This window comes from Tachyglossus aculeatus, chromosome 4 (assembly GCF_015852505.1).
Source record: "Tachyglossus aculeatus isolate mTacAcu1 chromosome 4, mTacAcu1.pri, whole genome shotgun sequence".
Classification (NCBI taxonomy): Eukaryota; Metazoa; Chordata; class Mammalia; order Monotremata; family Tachyglossidae; genus Tachyglossus; species Tachyglossus aculeatus.
The window spans coordinates 135,314,381-135,337,161 of record NC_052069.1 but is presented as its reverse complement, the minus strand read 5'-3'; the positions used below and the strand labels follow the sequence as shown (position 1 = coordinate 135,337,161).

At 44.7% G+C, this 22,781-nt stretch overlaps 1 protein-coding gene across 2 annotated transcripts in view; it reads left to right on the top strand.

The window, feature by feature from the left end:
- The window catches only part of ADAM33 (ADAM metallopeptidase domain 33), a 169,591-nt gene that overhangs the window by 21,679 nt on the left and 125,131 nt on the right, over nt 1-22,781 (top strand). For both annotated transcript variants that reach the window (XM_038745299.1, XM_038745298.1), the window contains exon 3: nt 10,812-10,888. In XM_038745299.1, coding sequence (XP_038601227.1) covers nt 10,836-10,888 — 53 coding nt within the window. In that variant the 5' untranslated portion in view covers nt 10,812-10,835. The remainder of the gene's footprint in view (nt 1-10,811; nt 10,889-22,781) is intronic.

Sequence of the window (22,781 nt, the reverse complement as noted above, 5' to 3'; positions counted from 1 at the left end):
TTTATTTTACTTGTACCTATCTATTCTATTTATTTTATTTTGTTAGTATGTTTGGTTTTGTTCTCTGTCTCCCCCTTTTAGACTGTGAGCCCACTGCTGGGTAGGGACCGTGTCTATATGTTACCAACTTGGACTTCCCAAGCGCTTAGTCCAGTGCTCTGCACACAGTAGGCGCTCAATAAATACGACTGATTGATCCATTCCACTCCTGGGGAGCAGTCTTGGGCAGAGGGGCAAAGGGGCTGGCCACTTTTAGACCGTGAGCCCGTTGTTGGGTAGGGACCGTCTCTCTGTGTTGCCAACTTGGACTTCCCAAGCGCTTAGTCCAGTGCTCTGCACACAGTAAGCGCTCAATAAATGCGACTGATTGATTGATTCGCGGGCGAGTGTGCCTGTTTCGGCGTTGGCAGAGGAAGCGGGGTGAGGGGGCAGAGGTGCCGCTTGAAGTAACTGGGGCACAAATGACTGTGTGTGGGGCGGGATTCCGGAAGGATCCGTTTGGGGTTTCATTGTGTTCGCCAAAATGCTCAATGTTTGCCCTCCGCTCCTCCACCGCTAATCTCCTCACCGTACCTCGTTCTCGCCCGTCCCGCCATCGACCCCCGGCCCACGTCCTCCCCCGGGCCTGGAATGCCCCCAATCCCTCTGCCCATCCGCCCATCTCGCTCTCTTCCTCCCTTCAAGGCCCTACTGAGAGCTCACCTCCTCCAGGAGGCCTTCCCAGACTGAGCCCCTTCCTTCCTCTCCCCCTCGTCCCCCTCTCCATCGCCCCCATCTTACCTCCTTCCCTTCCCCACAGCACCTGTATATACATATATATGTTTGTACTTATTTATTACTCTATTTATTTTACTTGTACATATCTATTCTATTTATTTTATTTTGTTAGTATGTTTGGTTTTGTTCTCCGTCTCCCCCTTTTAGACTGTGAGCCCACTGGTGGGTAGGGACTGTCTCTATATGTTGCCAATTTGTACTTCCCAAGCGCTTAGTACAGTGCTCTGCACATAGTAAGCGCTCAATAAATATGATTGATTGATTGATTACTCTATTTATTTATTTATTTTACCTGTACATATCTATTCTATTTATTTTATTTCATTAGCATGTTTGGTTTTGTTCTCTGTCTCCCCCTTCTAGACTGTGAGCCCGCTGTCAGGTAGGGACCGTCTCTAGGTGTTGCCAACTTGGACTTCCCAAGCGCTTAGTCCAGTGCTCTGCACACAGTAAGCGCTCAAAAAATACGATTGATGATGATGATGATTTATTTATTTATCTTGTACATATCTATTCTATTTATTTTATTTTGTTAGGATGTTTGGTTTTGTTCTCCGCCTCCCCCTTCTAGACTGTGAGCCCACTGTTGGGTAGGGACTGTCTCTCTATGTTGCCAACTTGGACTTCCCAAGCGCTTAGTCCAGTGCTCTGCACACAGTAAGCGCTCAATAAATACGACTGATGATGATGATGATGATTTATTTATTTTACTTGTACATATCTATTCTATTTACTTTATTTTGTTACTATGTTTGGTTTTGTTCTCTGTCTCCCCCTTTTAGACTGTGAGCCCACTGTTGGGTAGGGACCATCTCTAGATGTTGCTAACTTGTACTTCCCAAGCGCTTAGTCCAGTGCTCTGCACACAGTAAGCGCTCAATAAATACGATTGATTGATTGATTGATTGAGTGACTAGCCAAAGGGTCCTCTGAAGGTCACCAGGACTTTCAGAGGGACTGTCCCCCGTATCCCAAGCCCCCTGACTGGGGTGGGGTGGGTGGCGGGGGGAAAAGATGACTTAGGACGAGCTCTCCTAGGAGCAAGCTGGGGGCCGAGCTATTCCCTCTCCGTCGACAAGTTGTTGCCAACTTGTACTTCCCAAGCGCTTAGTACAGTGCTCTGCACACAGTAAGCGCTCAATAAATACGATTGACGATGATGATGATGACATATAGGGTGAGGGTCTCCTTCAAGGGGCGGGGAGAAGCTGGGAGCTGATAGTCAGGGACTCTTGGGCTCTGGGCAGAGCTGGAGGCAGGAGAGTCAGCCACTTCCCTCTCCCAAACGCTTAGTACAGTGCTCTGCACACAGTAAGCGCTCAATAAATGACTGACCGACTGACTGTCGAGCAGACGGGAGCCACAGGCCGGTAGTCAGGGACTCTTGGGTTCTGGGCAGGGCTTGTTTTATTATATTATACTTTCCCCAGCACTTAGTAATAATAATAATAATAATGATGGCATTTGTTAAGCGCTTACTACGTGCCAAGCACTGTTCTAAGCGCTGGGGGTGGACACAGTGTGATCCAGTTGTCCCAAGTGGGGCTCACCGTCTTACTCCCCATTTTTACATATGAGGTAACTGAGGCTCAGAGAAGTTAAGTGACCTGCCCAAGGTCACACAGCAGACTTGTGGTGGAGCCGGGATTCGAACCCAGGACCTCGGACTCCAAAGCCCGGGCTCTTTCCCCTGAGCCGCGCTCACAATGCGCCGCACGCGGTAAGCGCCCAATAGAGAAGACTGAATGAGTGAACGAACGGGGTTGCACACAGTCCTTGGCCAGGTCTTAATCCCCACTTGACAGATCATCATCAATCATATTTATTGAGCGCTTACTGTGTGCAGAGCACTGGACTACAGATGAGGCTCTGAATCCCAGAGAATAATAATGATGATAATAATGATAATGGTGTTATTTGTTAAGCGCTTGCTGTGTGTCAGGCACTGTACTAAGCGCTGGGGTGGATACAAGCCAGTCGGGTTGGGCACAACCCCAGTCCTACATGGGGCTCACCAGCCTCCATCCCCATTTTACAGATAAGGCCACTGAAGCCCAGAGAATCAATCCATCAATCAATCGTATTTATTGAGCGCTTACTGTGTGCAGAGCACTGGACTAAGCGCTTGGGAAGTCCAAGCTGGCAACATATAGAGGCGGAGCATCGTCCTCTCCCGAGTGCTTAGTACAGCGTTCGGCACACAGTAAGGCCGCAGTAAACACGGAGTCAGGGACTCTTATTTTATTTTGTTAGCACTTTTTATTTTATTTTATTTTGTTAGTCTGTTTGGTTTTGTTCTCTGTCTCCCCCCTTTTAGACTGTGAGCCCACTGTTGGGTAGGGACCATCTCTATATGTTGCCAACTTGGACTTCCCAAGCGCTTAGTCCAGTGCTCTGCACACAGTAAGCGCTCAATAAATACGATTGATGATGATGATGATGATTTATTTATCTTGTACATATCTATTCTATTTATTTTATTTTGTTAATATGTTTGGTTTTGTTCTCCGTCTCCCCCTTTTACACTGTGAGCCCACTGTTGGGTAGGGACCGTCTCTATATGTTGCCAACTTGGACTTCCCAAGCGCTTAGTCCAGTGCTCTGCACACAGTAAGCGCTCAATAAATACGATTGATGATGATGATGATGATTTATTTATCTTGTACATATCTATTCTATTTATTTTATTTTGTTAGTATGTTTGGTTTTGTTCTCTGTCTCCCCCCTTTTAGACTGTGAGCCCACTATTGGGTAGGGACTGTCTCTGTATGTTGCCAACTTGGACTTCCCAAGCGCTTAGTCCAGTGCTCTGCACACAGTAAGCGCTCAATAAATACGATTGATGATGATGATGATGATCTATTTATTTATCTTGTACATATCTATCCTATTTATTTTATTTTGTTAGTATGTTTGGTTTTGTTCTCTGTCTCCCGCTTTTAGTCTGTGAGCCCGCTGTTGGGTAGGGACCGTCTCTGTATGTTGCCAACTTGGACTTCCCAAGCGCTTAGTCCAGTGCTCCGCACACAGTAAGCGCTCAATAAATACGATTGATGATGATGATGATGATTTATTTATCTTGTACATATCTATTCTATTTATTTTATTTTGTGAGTAAGTTTGGTTTTGTTCTCTGTCTCCCCCTTTTAGTCTGTGAGCCCGCTGGTGGGTAGGGACTGTCTCTATATGTTGCCAACTTGGACTTCCCAAGCGCTTAGTCCAGTGCCCTGCACACGGTAAGCGTTCGATAAATATGATTGATGATGATGATGATGGGGATCCGGGCAGAGCTGGGGGCGGCCAGGACGCTCCCGAGCCGGCCAAAAAAAGCCCATCTGGTTCCCCTTAGCAGCTCCAAGCTTGTGGAAATGGTCACCCAGCCAGAGGAGGATCAGTTTCCCCCCCGCCTCCACCTCTCCCTTCAAGGAACACGCGGCCGAGCCCTGACCCCGCCATGCCAGCCATCATCAGTCGTATTTATTGAGCGCTTACTGTGTGCAGAGCACTGTACTAAGCGCTTGGGAAGTCCAAGTTGGCAACATATAGAGACGGTCCCTACCCAACAGTGGCCTCACAGTCCACAAGCCCCCGGCCGGAGGGCTGTTTAGTCTTCGGTCCGCGGCGGCGGACTGCCGAGGAATTCTCCCCGGCCCTCCCTCCTTCCCCTTTTCCTTATTTTTAAGGGCTTTGCTCTGTGTTGAACGCTACGCATCTGCCGGGGTGGGGGTACGAGTTCTAATCCTGCTGTGTGGCCTTGGGCCCCTCAGTTCATCATCATCGTCGTCATCATCATCAATCGTATTTATTGAGCGCTTGTGTGCAGAGCACTGTACTAAGCGCTTGGGAAGGACAAGTTGGCAACAAAATAAAATAAATAGAACAGATATGGACAAGTAAAATCAATCAATAAATAGAGTAATATTTAGAGTAATAGAGCAATAATAGACTAGTAGAGTAATAATAGAGTAATAATAGACTATCGTTATTCATTCATTCAGTCATATTTATTGAGCACTTACTGTGTGCAGAGCACTGGACTAAGCGCTTGGGATGGACAAGTTGGCAACAAGTTGGCAATAAAATAAATAGAATAGATATGGACAAGTAAAATCAATCAAAAAATAGAGTAATATTTAGAGTAATAGAGCAATAATAGACTAGTAGAGTAATAATAGAGTAATAATAGACTATCGTTATTCATTCATTCAGTCGTATTTATTGAGCGCTTACTGTGTGCAGAGAGCACTGGGCTAAGCGCTTGGGAGGGACAAGTTGGCAACAAGTTGGCAACAAAATAAAATAAATAGAACAGATATGGACAAGTAAAATCAATCAATCAATAGAGTAATATTTAGAGTAACAGAGTAATAATAGACTAAGAGAGTAATAATAGAGTAATAATAGACTATCATTATTCATTCATTCAGTCGTATTTATTGAGTGCTTACTGTGTGCAGAGCACTGGACTAAGCGCTTGGGAAGGACAAGTTGGAAACAAGTTGGCAACAAAATAAAATAAATAGAATAGATATGGACAAGTAAAATCAATCAATAAATAGAGTAATATTTAGAGTAATAGAGCAATAATAGGCTAATAGAGTAATAATAGAGTAATAATAGACTATCGTTATTCATTCATTCAGTCGTATTTATTGAGTGCTTACTGTGTGCAGAGCACTGTACTAAGCGCTTGGGAGGGACAAGTTGGCAACAAGTTGGCAACAAAATAAAACAAACAGAACAGATATGGACAAGTAAAATAAATAAATAGAGCAATATTTAGAGTAATAGAGCAATAATAGACTAATAGAGTAATAATAGAGTAATAATAGACTATCGTTATTCATTCATTCAGTCATATTTATCGAGCGCTTACTGTGTGCAGAGAGCACTGTACTTGGGAGGGACAAGTTGGCAACAAGTTGGCAACAAAATAAAATAAATAGAACAGATATGGACAAGTAAAATAAATAAATAAATAGAGTAATATTTACAGTAATAGAGCAATAATAGACTAATAGAGTAATAATAGACTATCGTTATTCATTCATTCAGTCGTATTTATTGAGCGCTTACTGTGTGCAGAGCACTGGACTAAGCGCTTATCGTTAATAATAATGGTACCTGTTCAATCAATCGCATTTATTGAGTTCCCTCATCTCTAGATGGTGAGCTCGCTGTGGGCAGGGAATGCACCTGGTGTCCTGTTGGACTCTCCCAAGCGCTTAGTACAGTGCTCTGCACCCAGTCAGTGCTGGATAAATACGACTGAATGAATCCGTAAAATGAGTGTGAGCCTCACGGGGGACAGGGGCTGTGTCTTGCTTGATTCCACCTCAGCGCTGTGCAATTAATTAATTGATTAATGATGGCGTCTATTAAGCGCTTACTATGGGCAAAGCACTGTTCTAAGCGCGGGGGAGGTTACAAGGTGACCAGGTTGTCCCACCGGGGGTTCACGGTCTTCATCCCCATTTTCCAGATGAGGGAACTGAGGCCCAGGGAAGTGAAGTGACTTGCCCAAAGTCACCCTGCTGACGATGGGCGGAGCCGGGATTTGAACCCATGACCTTTGACTCCAAAGCCCGGGCTCTTTCTGCTGAGCCACGTCCCTGGCACATAGTAAGCGCTTTCCAAACACCATCATTATTAATATTATTAGTATTATTACAAGATAATTAAGGTGGGATTCATGGTCTAAGGGAGCCCTTCTCCGCTGGGGCACTTGAATTCGCTCCCTTTACTCCCCCCTCCCTCAACCCCACAGCACTCAAGTATGTACCTGTAATTCATTCATTCATTCATTCATTCATTCATTCAATCGTATTTATTGAGCGCTTACTGTGTGCAGAGCACTGGACCAAGCGCTTGGGAAGTCCAAGTTGGCAACATACAGAGATGGTCCCTACCCAACAATCAATCAATCAATCAATCAATCGCATTGATTGAGCGCTTACTGTGTGCAGAGCACTGGACTAAGCGCTTGGGAAGTCCAAGTTGGCAACATATAGAGATGGTCCCTACCCAACAGCGGGCTCACAGTCTGGAAGGGAGAGACAGAGAACAAAACCAAACAGACTAACAAAATAAAATAAATAGAATAGATAGGTACAAGTCAAATAAATAAATAAATAGAGTAATAAATATGTTCAAACATATATACATTTTATTTTGTTAGTATGTTTGGTTTTGTCTCCCCCTTTTAGACTGTGAGCCCACCGCTGGGTAGGGACTGTCTCTCTATGTTGCCAACTCGTACTTCCCAAGCGCTTAGTCCAGTGCTCTGCACACAGTAAGCGCTCAATAAATACGATTGATGATGATGATGATGATGATATACATATATACAGGTTAATGATGTGCATCTAGCTTTACTTCTATTTATTCTGATGACTTGACGGCTGTTCACCTGTTTTGCCGTCTGTCTCCCCCTTCTAGTCCGTGAGCCCGCTGTTGGGTCGGGACCGTCTATGTTGCCAACTTGGACTTCCCAAGCGCTTAGTCCAGTGCTCTGCACACAGGAAGCGCTCAATCATCATCATCATCATCATCAATCGTATTTATTGAGCGCTTACTACGTGCAGAGCACTGGACTAAGCGCTTGGGAAGTACAAGTTGGCAACATATAGAGACAGTCCCTACCCAACAGTGGGCTCACAGTCTAAATGGGGGAGACAAAACCAAACATACTAACAAAATAAAATGTATATATGTTTGTACATATTTATTACTCTATTTATTTATTTTACTTGTACCTATCTATTCTATTTATTTTATTTATTTATTTTTATTTTATTCATTTTATTTATTTATTTATTGATTCTATTTATTTTTATTTTTATTTATTTATTTTATTTCTATTCTATTCTATTTACTCTGGCTTTGGAGTCAGAGGTCCTGGGTTCGAATCCCGGCTCCACCACGTGTCTGCTGTGTGACCTTGGGCAAGTCACTTAACTTCTCTGAGCCTCAGTTACCTTATCCGTAAAATGGGGATGAAGACTGTGAGCCCCACGTGGGACAACCTGATCACTTTGTATCCCCCCAGCGCTTAGAACAGTGCTTTGCGCGTAGTAAGCGCTTAACAAACGCCAACATTATTATTATTATTATTATTATTATTAAAAGGGGGAGACAATAAATACGACTGAATGAATGAATAAATGAATGAATGACTGAGAGGGGGCCGGAAAGGGGGATCCCCGGACTCAGAAACCCCCCCCCACCGTTGTTCCCTCCTCCCCTCATCCTGCCCACATCCCAAATATTTCCCAAAAAAAGCCCTGGGCTCCCGGCCCATCGGTGACTTCACGGGCCGGTCATGCTTGCTCAGTGAGTCAGAGGATGAGGATGGAGGAGGAGGGGGGTGGGAAGCAAATAATTCAATTTATCCTTCCCAAGCGCTTAGTCCAGTGCTCTGCACACAGGAAGCGCTCAATAAATACGACTGATGTTGATTCCTCATCCTCCCTATCCCACCCCCCAAGCCCTTCGCCTGGCACTGATCCCCTTCCCCATCCTCACCCTCTCCAGAGGCCTGAGGAATTGGGGCGGACGGAGGGACGGGAGACGGGAAATGGGGACGGGGTGACTCTGTCTAAAGAAAATGATGTTCGGCGAGGGATCGCAAAGTCTGTCAGTCCTCACACCCCGTCAGAGTTGTACTATTCTATTTATTTAGTTATTTATTTATTTTATTTGCACATATTTATTCTGTTTCTTTTATTTTGTTAATATGTTTTGTTCAATCAATCAATGAATCGTATTTATTGAGCGCTTACTGTGTGCAGAGCACTGGACTAAGCGCTCGGGAAGGACAAGTTGGCAACATCTAGAGACGGTCCCTACCCAACAGTGGGCTCACAGTCTAGAAGGGGGAGACAGAGAACAAAACCAAACATACTAACAAAGTAAAATAAATAGAATAGATATGTACAAGTAAAATAAATAAACAGAGTAATAAATATGTACAAACATATATACATATATACAGGTGCAGGTCTCGGGAGCTTACTGTGTGTGGAGCACTGAACTAAACACTTGGGAGAGTATGACGGAACAATAAACAGACACATTCCCTGCCCACAGCGAGCTTACAGCCTAGCGGGGGAGACGGACGTCACTATAAATCAATAAATCACAATCAATCAATCGTATTTATTGAGCGCTTACTGTGTGCAGAGCACTGGACTAAGCGCTTGGGAAGTCCAAGTTGGCAACATATGGAGACGGTCCCTACCCAACCACGGGCTCACATGGAGAAAGCGAGTCAGGACGATGCAGAAGGGAGTGGGAGAAGAGGAAAGGGGGGCTTAGTCAGGGAAGGCCTCCCGGAGGAGGTGGGCCATTAGGGTTTCCCCCAGGTCCCTAATAAGAGGGGCATCGTTTTAGTAGCATCGGACCCGGTAGCAGAAGCCAAGCCACAGGAGCATCACGACCAAGTGGGTAGAGCCCGGGCCTGGGGTCAGAAGGACCTGAGTTCTCATCCCGGCACCGCCGCTTGTCGGCTGCGTGACCTTGAGCTGGTCACTTCTCTAGGCCTCAGTTCCCTCAGCTGTAAAATGGGGATGAAGACTGGGATCCCCCTGTGGGACACCCGAAAGCTTACTATGGTGCCTGCATTTGGTAAGTGCTTAACAAATACCATTATCATGATTAGGATTATTACTCATCCCAGTTCTGCCACTTGTCTGCTGTGTGACCTTGGGAAGTCACTTTGCTTCTTTGCCGCTTACTGTGGGCAGAGCACTGTACTAAGTGCTTACGAATCAATCAATCAATCAATCGTATTTATTGAGCGCTTACTGTGTGCAGAGCACTGGACTAAGCGCTTGGGAGGTACAACTCGGCAACACATAGAGACAGTCCCTACCCAACAGCGGGCTCACAGTCTAGAAGGGGGAGACAGAGAACAAAACCAAACATACTGACAAAATAAAATAAATAGAATAGATACGTATAAGATAAATACATAAATAAATAGAGTAATAAATATGTACAAACATATATACATATATACAGGTGCTGTGGGGAAGGGAAGGAGGTAAGATGGGGGGATGGAGAGGGGGACGAGGGGGAGAGGAAGGAAGGGGCTCAGTCTAGGAAGGCCTTCATATGTACGAAGTACATATGCTAAGTGTTTAATACTATTATTATTATTATTATTCATCCCAAGTCTGCTGTGACTTGGGCAAGTCACTTTGCTTCTTCAGGCCTCGGTTCCCTCCTCTTTAAAATGGGGATTAAGACTGTGAGCCCCATGTGGGACAGGGACTGTGTCCAACCCGATTTGCTTGTACCCACCCCAGAGCTTGGAATAATAACAATAATAATAATAATAATACTAATAATAATAATGGTATTCGTTAAGCGCTTACTATGTGCCAAGCACTGTTCTAAGCGCTGGGGTAGGTACAAGGACTAGACTTCTAGACAGCTGGTAGATGTGTTCCCTGCTCACTACAGTCTAGAGGGGGAGGAAAACATTATATACATAAATCAATAAATTACGGATATGGACATAAAGGCTTCTAGACTGTGAGCCCACTGTCGGGTAGGGACCGTCTCTATATGTTGCCAACGTGTACTTCCCAAGCGCTTAGTCCAGTGCTCCGCACCCAGTAAGCGCTCAATAAATACGCCTGAATGAATACAAGGTTATCAGATTGTCCCACGTGGGGCTCACGCCTTTAATCCCCGTTATCCAGATGAGGTAACTGAAGGCCCAGAGAAGTGAAGTGACTTGCCCAAGGTCACAAGGCAGGCAAGCGGCGGAGCCGGGATTAGAACCCGCGTCTTCCCAAGCGCTCAGTACAGTGCTCTGCACACAGTAAGCGCTCAATAAATACGGTTGATTGATTGATGGATTCTGACTCCCAACCCGGGCTCTTGCCGCTGAGCCCCGCTGCTTCCGATACAGTGGCTGGCACATAGTAAGCGCCTGATAAATCTCCCAGTTACGGTGATTATTACTACTTGTTGACTACCACCTGCCTCCCTGTGAACGCTCTCTCTGTCTCTCTTTCCATCCCTAGGCACCGAGGCCGGACCGAGGCCACATGGCGGTCGTGGCCGAAGGCAGAGAGCTCATCCTGGCACTGGAAAAGAACCAGTAGGTACTGGGAGCCCCTGGGGCGGAGGGGAAGAAGCGGCGTGGCTCAATGGAAAGAGCCCGGGCTTTGGAGGCAGAGGTCATGGGTTCGAATCCCGGCTCCGCCGGCTGTCGGCTGTGTGGCTTTGGGCAACTTCTCTATGCCTCGGTTTCCTCAACTGTAAAATGGGGATGGAGACTGTGAGCCCCCCCATGGGACAACCTGGTCACCTTGTGACCTCCCCAGCGCTTAGAACAGTGCTTTGCACATAGTAAGTGCTTAATAAATGCTATTATTATTATTATTATTATTATTATTATTACCCCCGGCCTGGGAAGCAGAACGGCCCAGTGGATACAGCCCGGGCCTGGGGATCAGGAGGACTTGTCTGCTGGGTGACCCTGGGCAAGTCACTTTACTTTCCTCAGTTCCCTCATCTGTAAAATGGGGACTGTGAGCCCCCCGTGGGACAACCTGATCACCTTGGAACCTCCCCAGCGCTTAGAACAGTGCTTTGCACATAGTAAGCGCTTAATAAATGCCATTATTATTATTATTATTATTATCATTATTATTATTATTACCCCCGGCCTGGGAAGCAGAACGGCCCAGTGGATACAGCCCGGGCCTGGGGATCAGGAGGACTTGTCTGCTGGGTGACCCTGGGCAAGTCACTTTACTTTCCTCAGTTCCCTCATCTGTAAAATGAGCACTGTGAGCCCCCCGTGGGACAACCTGATCACCTTGGAACCTCCCCAGCGCTTAGAACAGTGCTTTGCACATAGTAAGCGCTTAATAAATGCCATTATTATTATTATTATTATCATTATTATTATTATTACCCCCGGCCTGGGAAGCAGAACGGCCCAGTGGATACAGCCCGGGCCTGGGGATCAGGTGGACTTGTCTGCTGGGTGACCCTGGGCAAGTCACTTTACTTTCCTCAGTTCCCTCATCTGTAAAATGGGCACTGTGAGCCCCCCGTGGGACAACCTGATCACCTTGGAACCTCCCCAGCGCTTAGAACAGTGCTTTGCACATAGTAAGCGCTTAATAAATGCCATTATTATTATTATTATTATTATTATTATTATTATCATTATTATTATTATTACCCCCGGCCTGGGAAGCAGAACGGCCCAGTGGATACAGCCCGGGCCTGGGGATCAGGAGGACTTGTCTGCTGGGTGACCCTGGGCAAGTCACTTTACTTTCCTCAGTTCCCTCATCTGTAAAATGGGCACTGTGAGCCCCCCGTGAGACAACCTGATCACCTTGGAACCTCCCCAGCGCTTAGAACAGTGCTTTGCACATAGTAAGCGCTTAATAAATGCCGTCATTATTATGATTATTATTATTATTATTCTTACCCCCGGCCTGGGAAGCAGAACGGCCCAGTGGATACAGCCCGGGCCTGGGGATCAGGAGGACTTGTCTGCTGGGTGACCCTGGGCAAGTCACTTTACTTTCCTCAGTTCCCTCATCTGTAAAATGGGGACTGTGAGCCCCCCGTGGGACAACCTGATCACCTTGGAACCTCCCCAGCGCTTAGAACAGTGCTTTGCACATAGTAAGCGCTTAATAAATGCCGTCATTATTATTATTATTATTATTATTAATTATTATTATTATTATTATTATTACCCCCGGCCCGGGAAGTAGAACGGCCCAGTGGATTCAGCCCGGGCCTGGGAATCAGGAGGACTTGTCTGCTGGGTGACCCTGGGCAAGTCACTTCACTTTCCTCAGTTTTCTCATCTGTAAAATGGGGATGAAGACTGTGAGCCCCCCGTGGGGCAACCTGATCACCTTGTAACCTCCCCAGCGCTTAGAACAGTGCTCTGCACATAGTAAGCGCTTAATAAATGCCATTATTATTATTTTCTGAGCCTCGACTACCTCATTCATTCATTTAATCGTATTTATTGAGCGCTTACTGTGTGCAGAGCACTGTACTAAGCGCTTGGGAAGTCCAAGTTGGCAACATATAGAGATGGTCCTTACCCAACAGTGGGCTCACAGACTAGAAGGGGGAGACAGACAACAAAACAAAACATATTAACAAAATGAAATAGAATTAACATGTACAAATAAAATAGAGTAATACATACGTACAAATATATATTTGTGGCCGAATATATATATATATATATATATACAGGTGCTGTGGGGAAGGGAAGGAGGTAAGATGGGGGGGATGGAGAGGGGGACGAAGGGGAGAGGAAGGAGGGGCTCAGTCTGGGAAGGCCTCCTGGAGGAGGTGAGCTCTCAGTAGGGCTTTGAAGGGATTCATTCAATCGTATTTATTGAGCGCTTACTGTCTGCAGAGCACTGTACTAAGCGCTTGGGAAGTCCAAGTTGGCAACATATAGAGACGGTCCCTACCCAACAGCGGGCTCACAGTCTAGAAGGGGGAGACAGAGAACAAAACCAAACATATTAACGAAATAAAGTAAATAGAATAAACATGTACAAATAAAATAAATAACTAAATAGAGTAATAAATACGTACACCTCATCTGTAAAATGAGAAGCAGCAGTTGGTTGACACGTCCCCTGCCTAGAATGACTAAGCCTTCCTCTTCTTCTCCCACCCCCTTCTACGCCGCTCTTACTTGCTCCTTAATTCATCCTCCTAGCCATCCCCACAGCACCTTCAGTCGTATTTATTGAGCGCTTACTGTGTGCGGAGCACTGTGCTAATCAATCAATCAATCAATCGTATTGATTGAGCGCTCACTGTGTGCGGAGCACTGTACTAAGCGCTTGGGAAGTCCAAGTTGGCAACATACAGAGACGGTCCCTACCCAACAGCGGGCTCGCAGTCTAGAAGGGGGAGAGAGGGAACAAAACAAAACATATTAACAGAATGAAATAGAATAAATATGGACAAGTAAAATAAATAGAGTAATAAATCCATAAAAACATATAGACGTATATACAGGTGCTGTGGGGAAGGGAAGGAGCTAAGGCGTGGGGGATGGAGAGGGGGAGGAGGGGGCTCAGTCTGGGAAGGCCTCCTGGAGGAGGTGAGCTCTCAGTAGGGCCTTGAAGGGAGGAAGCACATATGCATGTATATATACATATACACAGATATATGTATATACGCATACATATATCTGCAACTTATTTATCTACTTATTTATTTTTACTCATTCATTCATTCAATCATATGCATATCAATCATATTTATTGAGCGCTTACTGTGTGCAGAGCACTGTACTAAGCGCTTGGGAAGTACACGTTAGCAGCATACAGAGACGGTCCCTACCCGACAGTGGGCTCACAGTCTTATTTATTTATTTTACTTGTCCATATCTATTCTACTTATTTTATTTTGTTAGTACGTTTGGTTTTGTTCTCTGTCTCCCCCTTTTAGACTGTGAGCCCGCTGTTGGGTAGGGACTGTCTCTAGATGTTGCCAATTTGTACTTCCCAAGCGCTTAGTCCAGTGCTCTGCACATAGTAAGCGCTCAATAAATACGATTGATGATGATGATGATAGAAGGGGGGGACGGAGAACAAAACCAAACATAGAAACCAAATAAAATAAATAGAATAAATATGTATAAATAAAATAAATAGTCATAAATACGTGCCAACATATATATACCAACTGATCGATCAATGTCAAGAACGTTCTCGTGGGATCTGTCATTTGAAAAAACCCAAAGATTTTGAATGGACTTGGAAAAAAAAAAAAGGCGGATGCCCTCTGTCATTAACTTCAGACACGAGACTTCGTTAAATGATGCATCTAATGAGAACGATTTCAGTGACAGTTAGTGAATAAGACATGATGAATACTAAATGAAGACACAAAAGAGGGAGTTCAATCGTCCGTACAAATAAAATAGAGTAATAAATACGCAGAAATGTATATATCTATACAGTCTCTCCCACCGGACTCCCGCCCGTCTCCGCGCCGGGGCCCGCCGACCTTCGGTGTAGCGTAAGATGGCCTCACATTACCTTGTATCCCCTCAACACTTAGAACAGTGCTTTGCGCATAGTAAGCGCTTAACAAATGCCATTATTATTATTATTCATTCATTCAATCGTCCATACAAATAAAATAGAGTAATAAATACATATCCATCTATACAGTCTCTCGCGCCGGGGCCCGCCGACCTTTGGTGTAGCATAAGATGGCCTCACATTACCTTGTATCCCCTCAACGCTTAGAACAGTGCTTTGCGCATAGTAAGCGCTTAACAAATGCCATTATTATTATTATTATTATTCATTCATTCATTCAATCGTCCATACAAATAAAATAGAGTAATAAATACATATCCATCTATACAGTCTCTCCCACCGGACTCCCGCCCGTCTCCGCGCCGGGGCCCGCCGAACTTTGGTGTTAACAAATGCCATTATTATTATTATTATTATTATTATTATTATTATTATTCATTCATTCAATCGTCCATACAAATAAAGTAGAGTAATAAGTACATATCCATCTATACAGTCTCTCCCACCAGACTCCCGCCCGTCTCCGCGCCGGGGCCCGCCGACCTTTGGTGTAGCATTAGATGGCCTCACATTACCTTGTATCCCCTCAACGCTTAGAACAGTGCTTTGCACATAGTAAGCACTTAACAAATGCCATTATTGTTATTATTATTATTATTATTCATTCATTCATTCAATCGTCCATACAAATAAAATAGAGTAATAAATACATATCCAACTATACAGTCTCTCGCGCCGGGGCCCGCCGACCTTTGGTGTAGCGTAAGATGGCCTCACATTACCTTGTATCCCCTCAACGCTTAGAACAGTGCTTTGCACATAGTAAGCGCTTAACAAATGCCATTATTATTATTATTATTATTATTCATTCATTAATTCGTCCATACAAATAAAATAGAGTAATAAATACATATCCATCTATACAGTCTCTCCCACCGGACTCCCGCCCGTCTCCGCGCCGGAGCCCGCCGACCTTCGGTGTAGCGTAAGATGGCCTCACATTACCTTGTATCCCCTCAACGCTTAGAACAGTGCTTTGCACATTGTAAGCGCTTAACAAATGCCATTATTATTATTATTATTCATTCATTCATTCAATCGTCCATACAAATAAAATAGAGTAATAAATACATATCCATCTATACAGTCTCTCCCACCGGACCCCCGCCCGTCTCCGCGCCGGGGCCCGCCGACCTTTGGTGTTAACAAATGCCATTATTATTATTATTATTATTATTATTCATTCATTCATTCAATCGTCCATACAAATAAAATAGAGTAATAAATACATATCCATCTATACAGTCTCTCCCACCGGACTCCCGCCCGTCTCCGCGCCGGGGCCCGCCGACCTTCGGTGTAGCGTAAGATGGCCTCATATTACCTTGTATCCCCTCAACACTTAGAACAGTGCTTTGCGCATAGTAAGCGCTTAACAAATGCCATTATTATTATTATTATTATTCATTCATTCAATCGTCCATACAAATAAAATAGAGTAATAAATACATATCCATCTATACAGTCTCTCCCACCGGACTCCTGCCCGTCTCCGCGCCGGGGCCCACTGACCTTTGGTGTTAACAAATGCCATTATTATTATTATTATTATTCATTCATTCATTCAATCGTCCATACAAATAAAATAGAGTAATAGATACATATCCATCTATACAGTCTCTCCCACCGGACTCCCGCCCATCTCCGCGCCGGGGCCCGCCGACCTTTGGTGTAGCGTAAGATGGCCTCACATTACCTTGTATCCCCTCAATGCTTAGAACAGTGCTTTGCGCATAGTAAGCGCTTAACAAATGCCATTATTATTATTATTCATTCATTCATTCAATCGTCCATACAAATAAAATAGAGTAATAAATACATATCCATCTATACAGTCTCTCGCGCCGGGGCCCGCCAACCTTTGGTGTAGCGTAAGATGGCCTCACATTACCTTGTATCCCCTCAACGCTTAGAACAGTGCTTTGCGCATAGTAAGCGCTTAGCAAATGCCATTATTATTATTATTATTATTCATTCATTCATTCAATCATCCATACAAATAAAATAGAGTAATAAATACATATCTATCTATACAGTCTCTCCCACCTATACAGTCTCTCCCACCGGACTCCCGCCCGTCTCCGCGCCGGGGCCCGCCAACCTTTGGTGTAGCGTAAGATGGTCTCACATTACCTTGCATCCCCTCAACGCTTAGAACAGTGTTCTGCACATAGTAAGCGCTTAACAAATGCCATTATTATTATTATTATTATTCATTCATTCATTCAATCAATCGTCCATACAAATAAAATAGAGTAATAAATACATATCCATCTATACAGTCTCTCGCGCCGGGGCCCGCCGACCTTTGGTGTAGCGTAAGATGGCCTCACATTACCTTGTATCCCCTCAACGCTTAGAACAGTGCTTTGCGCATAGTAAGCGCTTAGCAAATGCCATTATTATTATTATTATTATTCATTCATTCATTCAATCGTCCATACAAATAAAATAGAGTAATAAATACATATCCATCTATACAGTCTCTCCCACCGGACTCCCGCCCGTCTCCGCGCCGGGGCCCGCCGACCTTTGGTGTTAACAAATGCCATTATTATTATTATTATTATTATTCATTCATTAATTCGTCCATACAAATAAAATAGAGTAATAAATACATATCCATCTATACAGTCTCTCCCACCGGACTCCCGCCCGTCTCCGCGCCGGGGCCCGCCGACCTTTGGTGTAGCGTAAGATGGCCTCACATTACCTTGTATCCCCTCAACGCTTAGAACAGTGCTTTGCGCATAGTAAGCGCTTAACAAATGCCATTATTATTATTATTATTCATTCATTCATTCAATCGTCCATACAAATAAAATAGAGTAATAGATAGATATCCATCTATACAGTCTCTCGCGCCGGGGCCCGCCGACCTTTGGTGTAGCATAAGATGGCCTCACATTACCTTGTATCCCCTCAACGCTTAGAACAGTGCTTTGTGCATAGTAAGCGCTTAGCAAATGCCATTATTATTATTATTATTATTCATTCATTCAATCGTCCATACAAATAAAATAGAGTAATAAATACATATCCATCTATACAGTCTCTCCCACCGGACTCCCGCCCGTCTCCGCGCCGGGGCCCGCCGAACTTTGGTGTTAACAAATGCCATTATTATTATTATTATTATTCATTCATTCAATCGTCCATACAAATAAAATAGAGTAATAAGTACATATCCACCTATACAGTCTCTCCCACCGGACTCCCGCCCGTCTCCGCGCCGGGGCCCGCCGAACTTTGGTGTTAACAAATGCCATTATTATTATTATTATTATTATTATTATTATTATTATTATTATTATTATTATTCATTCATTCAATCGTCCATACAAATAAAGTAGAGTAATAAGTACATATCCATCTATACAGTCTCTCCCACCAGACTCCCGCCCGTCTCCGCGCCGGGGCCCGCCGACCTTTGGTGTAGCATTAGATGGCCTCACATTACCTTGTATCCCCTCAACGCTTAGAACAGTGCTTTGCACATAGTAAGCACTTAACAAATGCCATTATTGTTATTATTATTATTATTCATTCATTCCTTCAATCGTCCATACAAATAAAATAGAGTAATAGATAGATATCCATCTATACAGTCTCTCGCGCCGGGGCCCGCCGACCTTTGGTGTAGCATAAGATGGCCTCACATTACCTTGCATCCCCTCAACGCTTAGAACAGTGTTCTGCACATAGTAAGCGCTTAACAAATGCCATTATTATTATTATTATTATTCATTCATTCAATTGTCCATACAAATAAAATAGAGTAATAAATACATATCCATCTATACAGTCTCTTGCGCCGGGGCCTGCCGACCTTTGGTGTAGCATAAGATGGCCTCACATTACCTTGTATCCCCCCAATGCTCAGAACAGTGCTTTGCACATAGTAAGCACTTAGCAAATGCCATCGTTATTATTATTATTATTATTCATTCATTCATCCAATCGTCCATACAAATAAAATAGAGTAATAAATACATATCCATCTATACAGTCTCTCCCACCGGACTCCCGCCCGTCTCCGCGCCAGGGCCTGCCGACCTTTGGTGTAGCGTAAGATGGCCTCACATTACCTTGTATCCCCCCAACGCTTAGAACAGTGCTTTGCACATAGTAAGCGCTTAACAAATGCCATTATTATCATTAGTATTATTCATTCATTCATTCAATCATCCATACAAATAAAATAGAGTAATAAATACATATCCATCTATACAGTCTCTCCCACCGGACTCCCGCCCGTCTCCGCGCCGGGGCCCGCCGACCTTTGGTGTTAACAAATGCCATTATTATTATTATTATTATTCATTCATTCAATCGTCCATACAAATAAAATAGAGTAATAGATACATATCCATCTATACAGTCTCTCCCACCGGACTCCCGCCCGTCTCCGCGCCGGGGCCCACCGACCTTCGGTGTAGCGTAAGATGGCCTCACATTACCTTGTATCCCCCCAACGCTTAGAACAGTGCTTTGCACATAGTAAGCGCTTAACAAATGCCATTATTATTATTATTCATTCATTCAATCGTCCATACAAATAAAATAGAGTAATAAATACATATCCATCTATACAGTCTCTTGCGCCGGGGCCCGCAGACCTTTGGTGTAGCATAAGATGGCCTCACATTACCTTGTATCCCCCCAACCCTTAGAACAGTGCTTTGCACATAGTAAGTGCTTAACAAATGCCATTATTATTATTATTATTCATTCATTCATTCAATCGTCCATACAAATAAAATAGAGTAATAGATACATATCCATCTATACAGTCTCTCGCGCCGGGGCCCGCCGACCTTTGGTGTAGCATAAGATGGCCTCACATTACCTTGTATCCCCTCAACGCTTAGAACAGTGCTTTGCGCATAGTAAGCGCTTAGCAAATGCCATTATTATTATTCATTCATTCATTCAATCGTCCATACAAATAAAATAAAGTAATAAATACATATCCATCTATACAGTCTCTCCCACCGGACTCCCGCCCGTCTCCGCGCCGGGGCCTGCCGACCTTCGGTGTAGCGCTTAGTACCGTGCTCTGCACGCAGTAAGCGCTCAACAAATACGATTGATTGATTGATTGATTGATTGTTGGGTAGGGACCGTCTCTAGATGTTGCCAACTTGGACTTCCCAAGCGCTTAGTCCACTGCCCTGCACACAGTAAGCGCTCAACAAATACGATTGATTGATTGATTGTTGGGTAGGGACCGTCTCTAGATGTTGCCAACTTGGACTTCCCAAGTGCTTAGTCCAGTGCTCTACATGCAGTAAGCGCTCAATAAATACGATTGAATGAATGAATGAATCAATCAATCGTATTTATTGGGCGCTTACTGTGTGCAGAGCACTGTGCTAAGCGCTTAATCCCCATTTTACAGCCGAGGAAGCTGTGCCACGGAGAATCCTCGTAACGGTGGGATTTGCTAAGTGCTTACTACACGCCCGGCGCTGCGGTGGATACAGGCAGATCGGGTTGGACGGAGTCCCTGTCCCACGTGGGGCTCCCTGCCTTAATCCCCATTTTACAGATGAGGGAACTGAGGCAGAGAGAATAATAATAATAATAATAATAATAATGGCATTTATTAAGCGCTTACTATGTGCAAAGCACTGTTCTAAGCGCTGGGGAGGTCCCAAGGTGATCAGGTTGTCCCACGGGGGGCTCACAACCTTCATCCCCATTTTCCAGTTGAGGTCACTGAGGCCCAGAGAAGTGAAGTGCCTTGCCCAAAGTCACACAGCTGACAGTTGGCGGAGCCGGGATTCGAACCCATGACCCCTGACCCCAAAGCCCGGGCTCTTTCCACTGAGCCCCGCTGCTTCCCTGGGTGAAGCGAAGTGACCTAGTAAGCGCTCAATAAATACGATTGATGATGATGACACACAGCAAGCGATCGGCCAAACAGGTGGCAGGGCAGGGATTCGAACCCGGGTCTTCTGACTCCGGGCCCAAGCTCTTTCCACCAGGTCGTGCTGCTGCTTTCCTCATCATCATCAGTCGTATTTATTGGGCGCTTACTATGTGCAGAGCACTGGCTCCAGGGCTCCCCCGCAGAAACTCCTCCTCTGGGAAGCCTTCCCGATTGTCCGTCTCCCCCCTTCTCCCCATTTTCCAGCATTTTCAAACCGCTTTGGGCTGTGCCTGTTTTCTTTCTCAATTCTTGGCCCTGGATTTTCTCAATTTGTGTCTAATTTCATATTTGCGGTTTTTGTGGCGTCTTTTGTGCCTCTCCCGACGCTTGTGCCCGCTCTTGGAGAGCGGGGATTTGCACCGCGCCACCCGCCGACCCTAAAGCAGGGCCCAAAAATCACGGTCTTAATCCCCATTTTACAGATGAGGTAACTGAGAGAAGTGAAGTGACTTGCCCAAGGTAGATTCATTCAGTCGTAGTTATTGAGTGCTTACTGTGTGCAAAGCACTATAATAATAATAATAATAGCATTTATTAAGCACTTACCATGTGCAAAGCACTGTTTGAAGCGCTGGCGAGGTTACAAGGTGATCAGGATAATAATAATAATAATAATAATGGCATTTATAAGCGCTCAATAAATATGATTGAATGAATGAATGAATGCATTTGCTATTCTATTTATTTTATCTTGTTAATATGTTTTGTTTTGTTGTTTGTCTCCCCCTTCTAGACTGTGAGCCCGCTGTTGGGTAGGGACCGTCTCTAGATGTTGCCAACTTGGACTTCCCAAGCGCTTAGTACAGTGCTGTGCACACAGTAAGCGCTCAGAGAAGCAGCGTGGCTCAGTGGAAAGAGCCCGGGCTTTGGAGTCAGAGGTCATGGGTTCGAATCCCGGCTCCGCCAATTGTCAGCTGTGTGACTTTGGGCGAGTCACTTCACTTTTCTGGGCCTCAGTTACCTCATCTGTAAAATGGGGGTGAAGACTGGGAGCCCCCCGTGGGACAACCTGATCACCTTGGGACCTCCCCAGCGCTTAGAACGGTGCTTTGCACATAGTAAGCGCTTAATAAATGCCATCAAAAAAAAAAATAAATAAATACGATTGATTGATGTGCTTGTGTCCATCCCAGCGCTTAGTACAGTGCCTGGGACGTAGTGACCTCTTACCTGTATATATGTTTGTACATATTTATTACTCTATTTAATAAATAGTCAATATTTAATAACAGTCTTTTAGACTGTGAGCCCACTGTTGGGTAGGGACTGTCTCTATGTGTTGCCAATTTGTACTTCCCAAGCGCTTAGTACAGTGCACTGCACATAGTAAGCGCTCCATAAATACGATTGATTGATTGATTGATTATTTATTTATCTTACTTGTCCATATCTATTCTATTTATTTTATTTTGTTAGTAGGTTTGGTTTGGTTCTCTGTCTCCCCCTTCTAGACTGTGAGCCCGCTGTCGGGTAGGGACCGTCTCTAGATGTTGCCGACTTATACTTCCCAAGCGCTTAGTCCAGTGCTCTGCACACAGTAAGCGCTCAATAAATACGATTGATGATGACGAAGATGATGATTACTTGTTCGGCCTCCTTGCTGACCTCCCGGCCTCCTGTCTCTCCCCACTCCAGTCCACTCGGCTGCCTGGGTCCTTTCTCGGCCGAAACGTTCAGTACGTGTCACCTCACTCCTCAAGGAACTGGAGCTGTTGCTCATCCAAGCGCTTAGTACAGTGCTGTGCACACAGTAAGCGCTCAATAAATACGATTGATGAGCCACCTCCGCGACAAAACAAAAACTCCTCGCCCTTGGCTTCAAGGCTCTCCATCACCTCACCCCCTCCTACCTCACCTCACCTAAGCCCCCCTTTCCTCTTCTCCCACTCCCTTTGTTCAGTCAATCAATCAATCGTATTTATTGAGCGCTTACTGTGTGC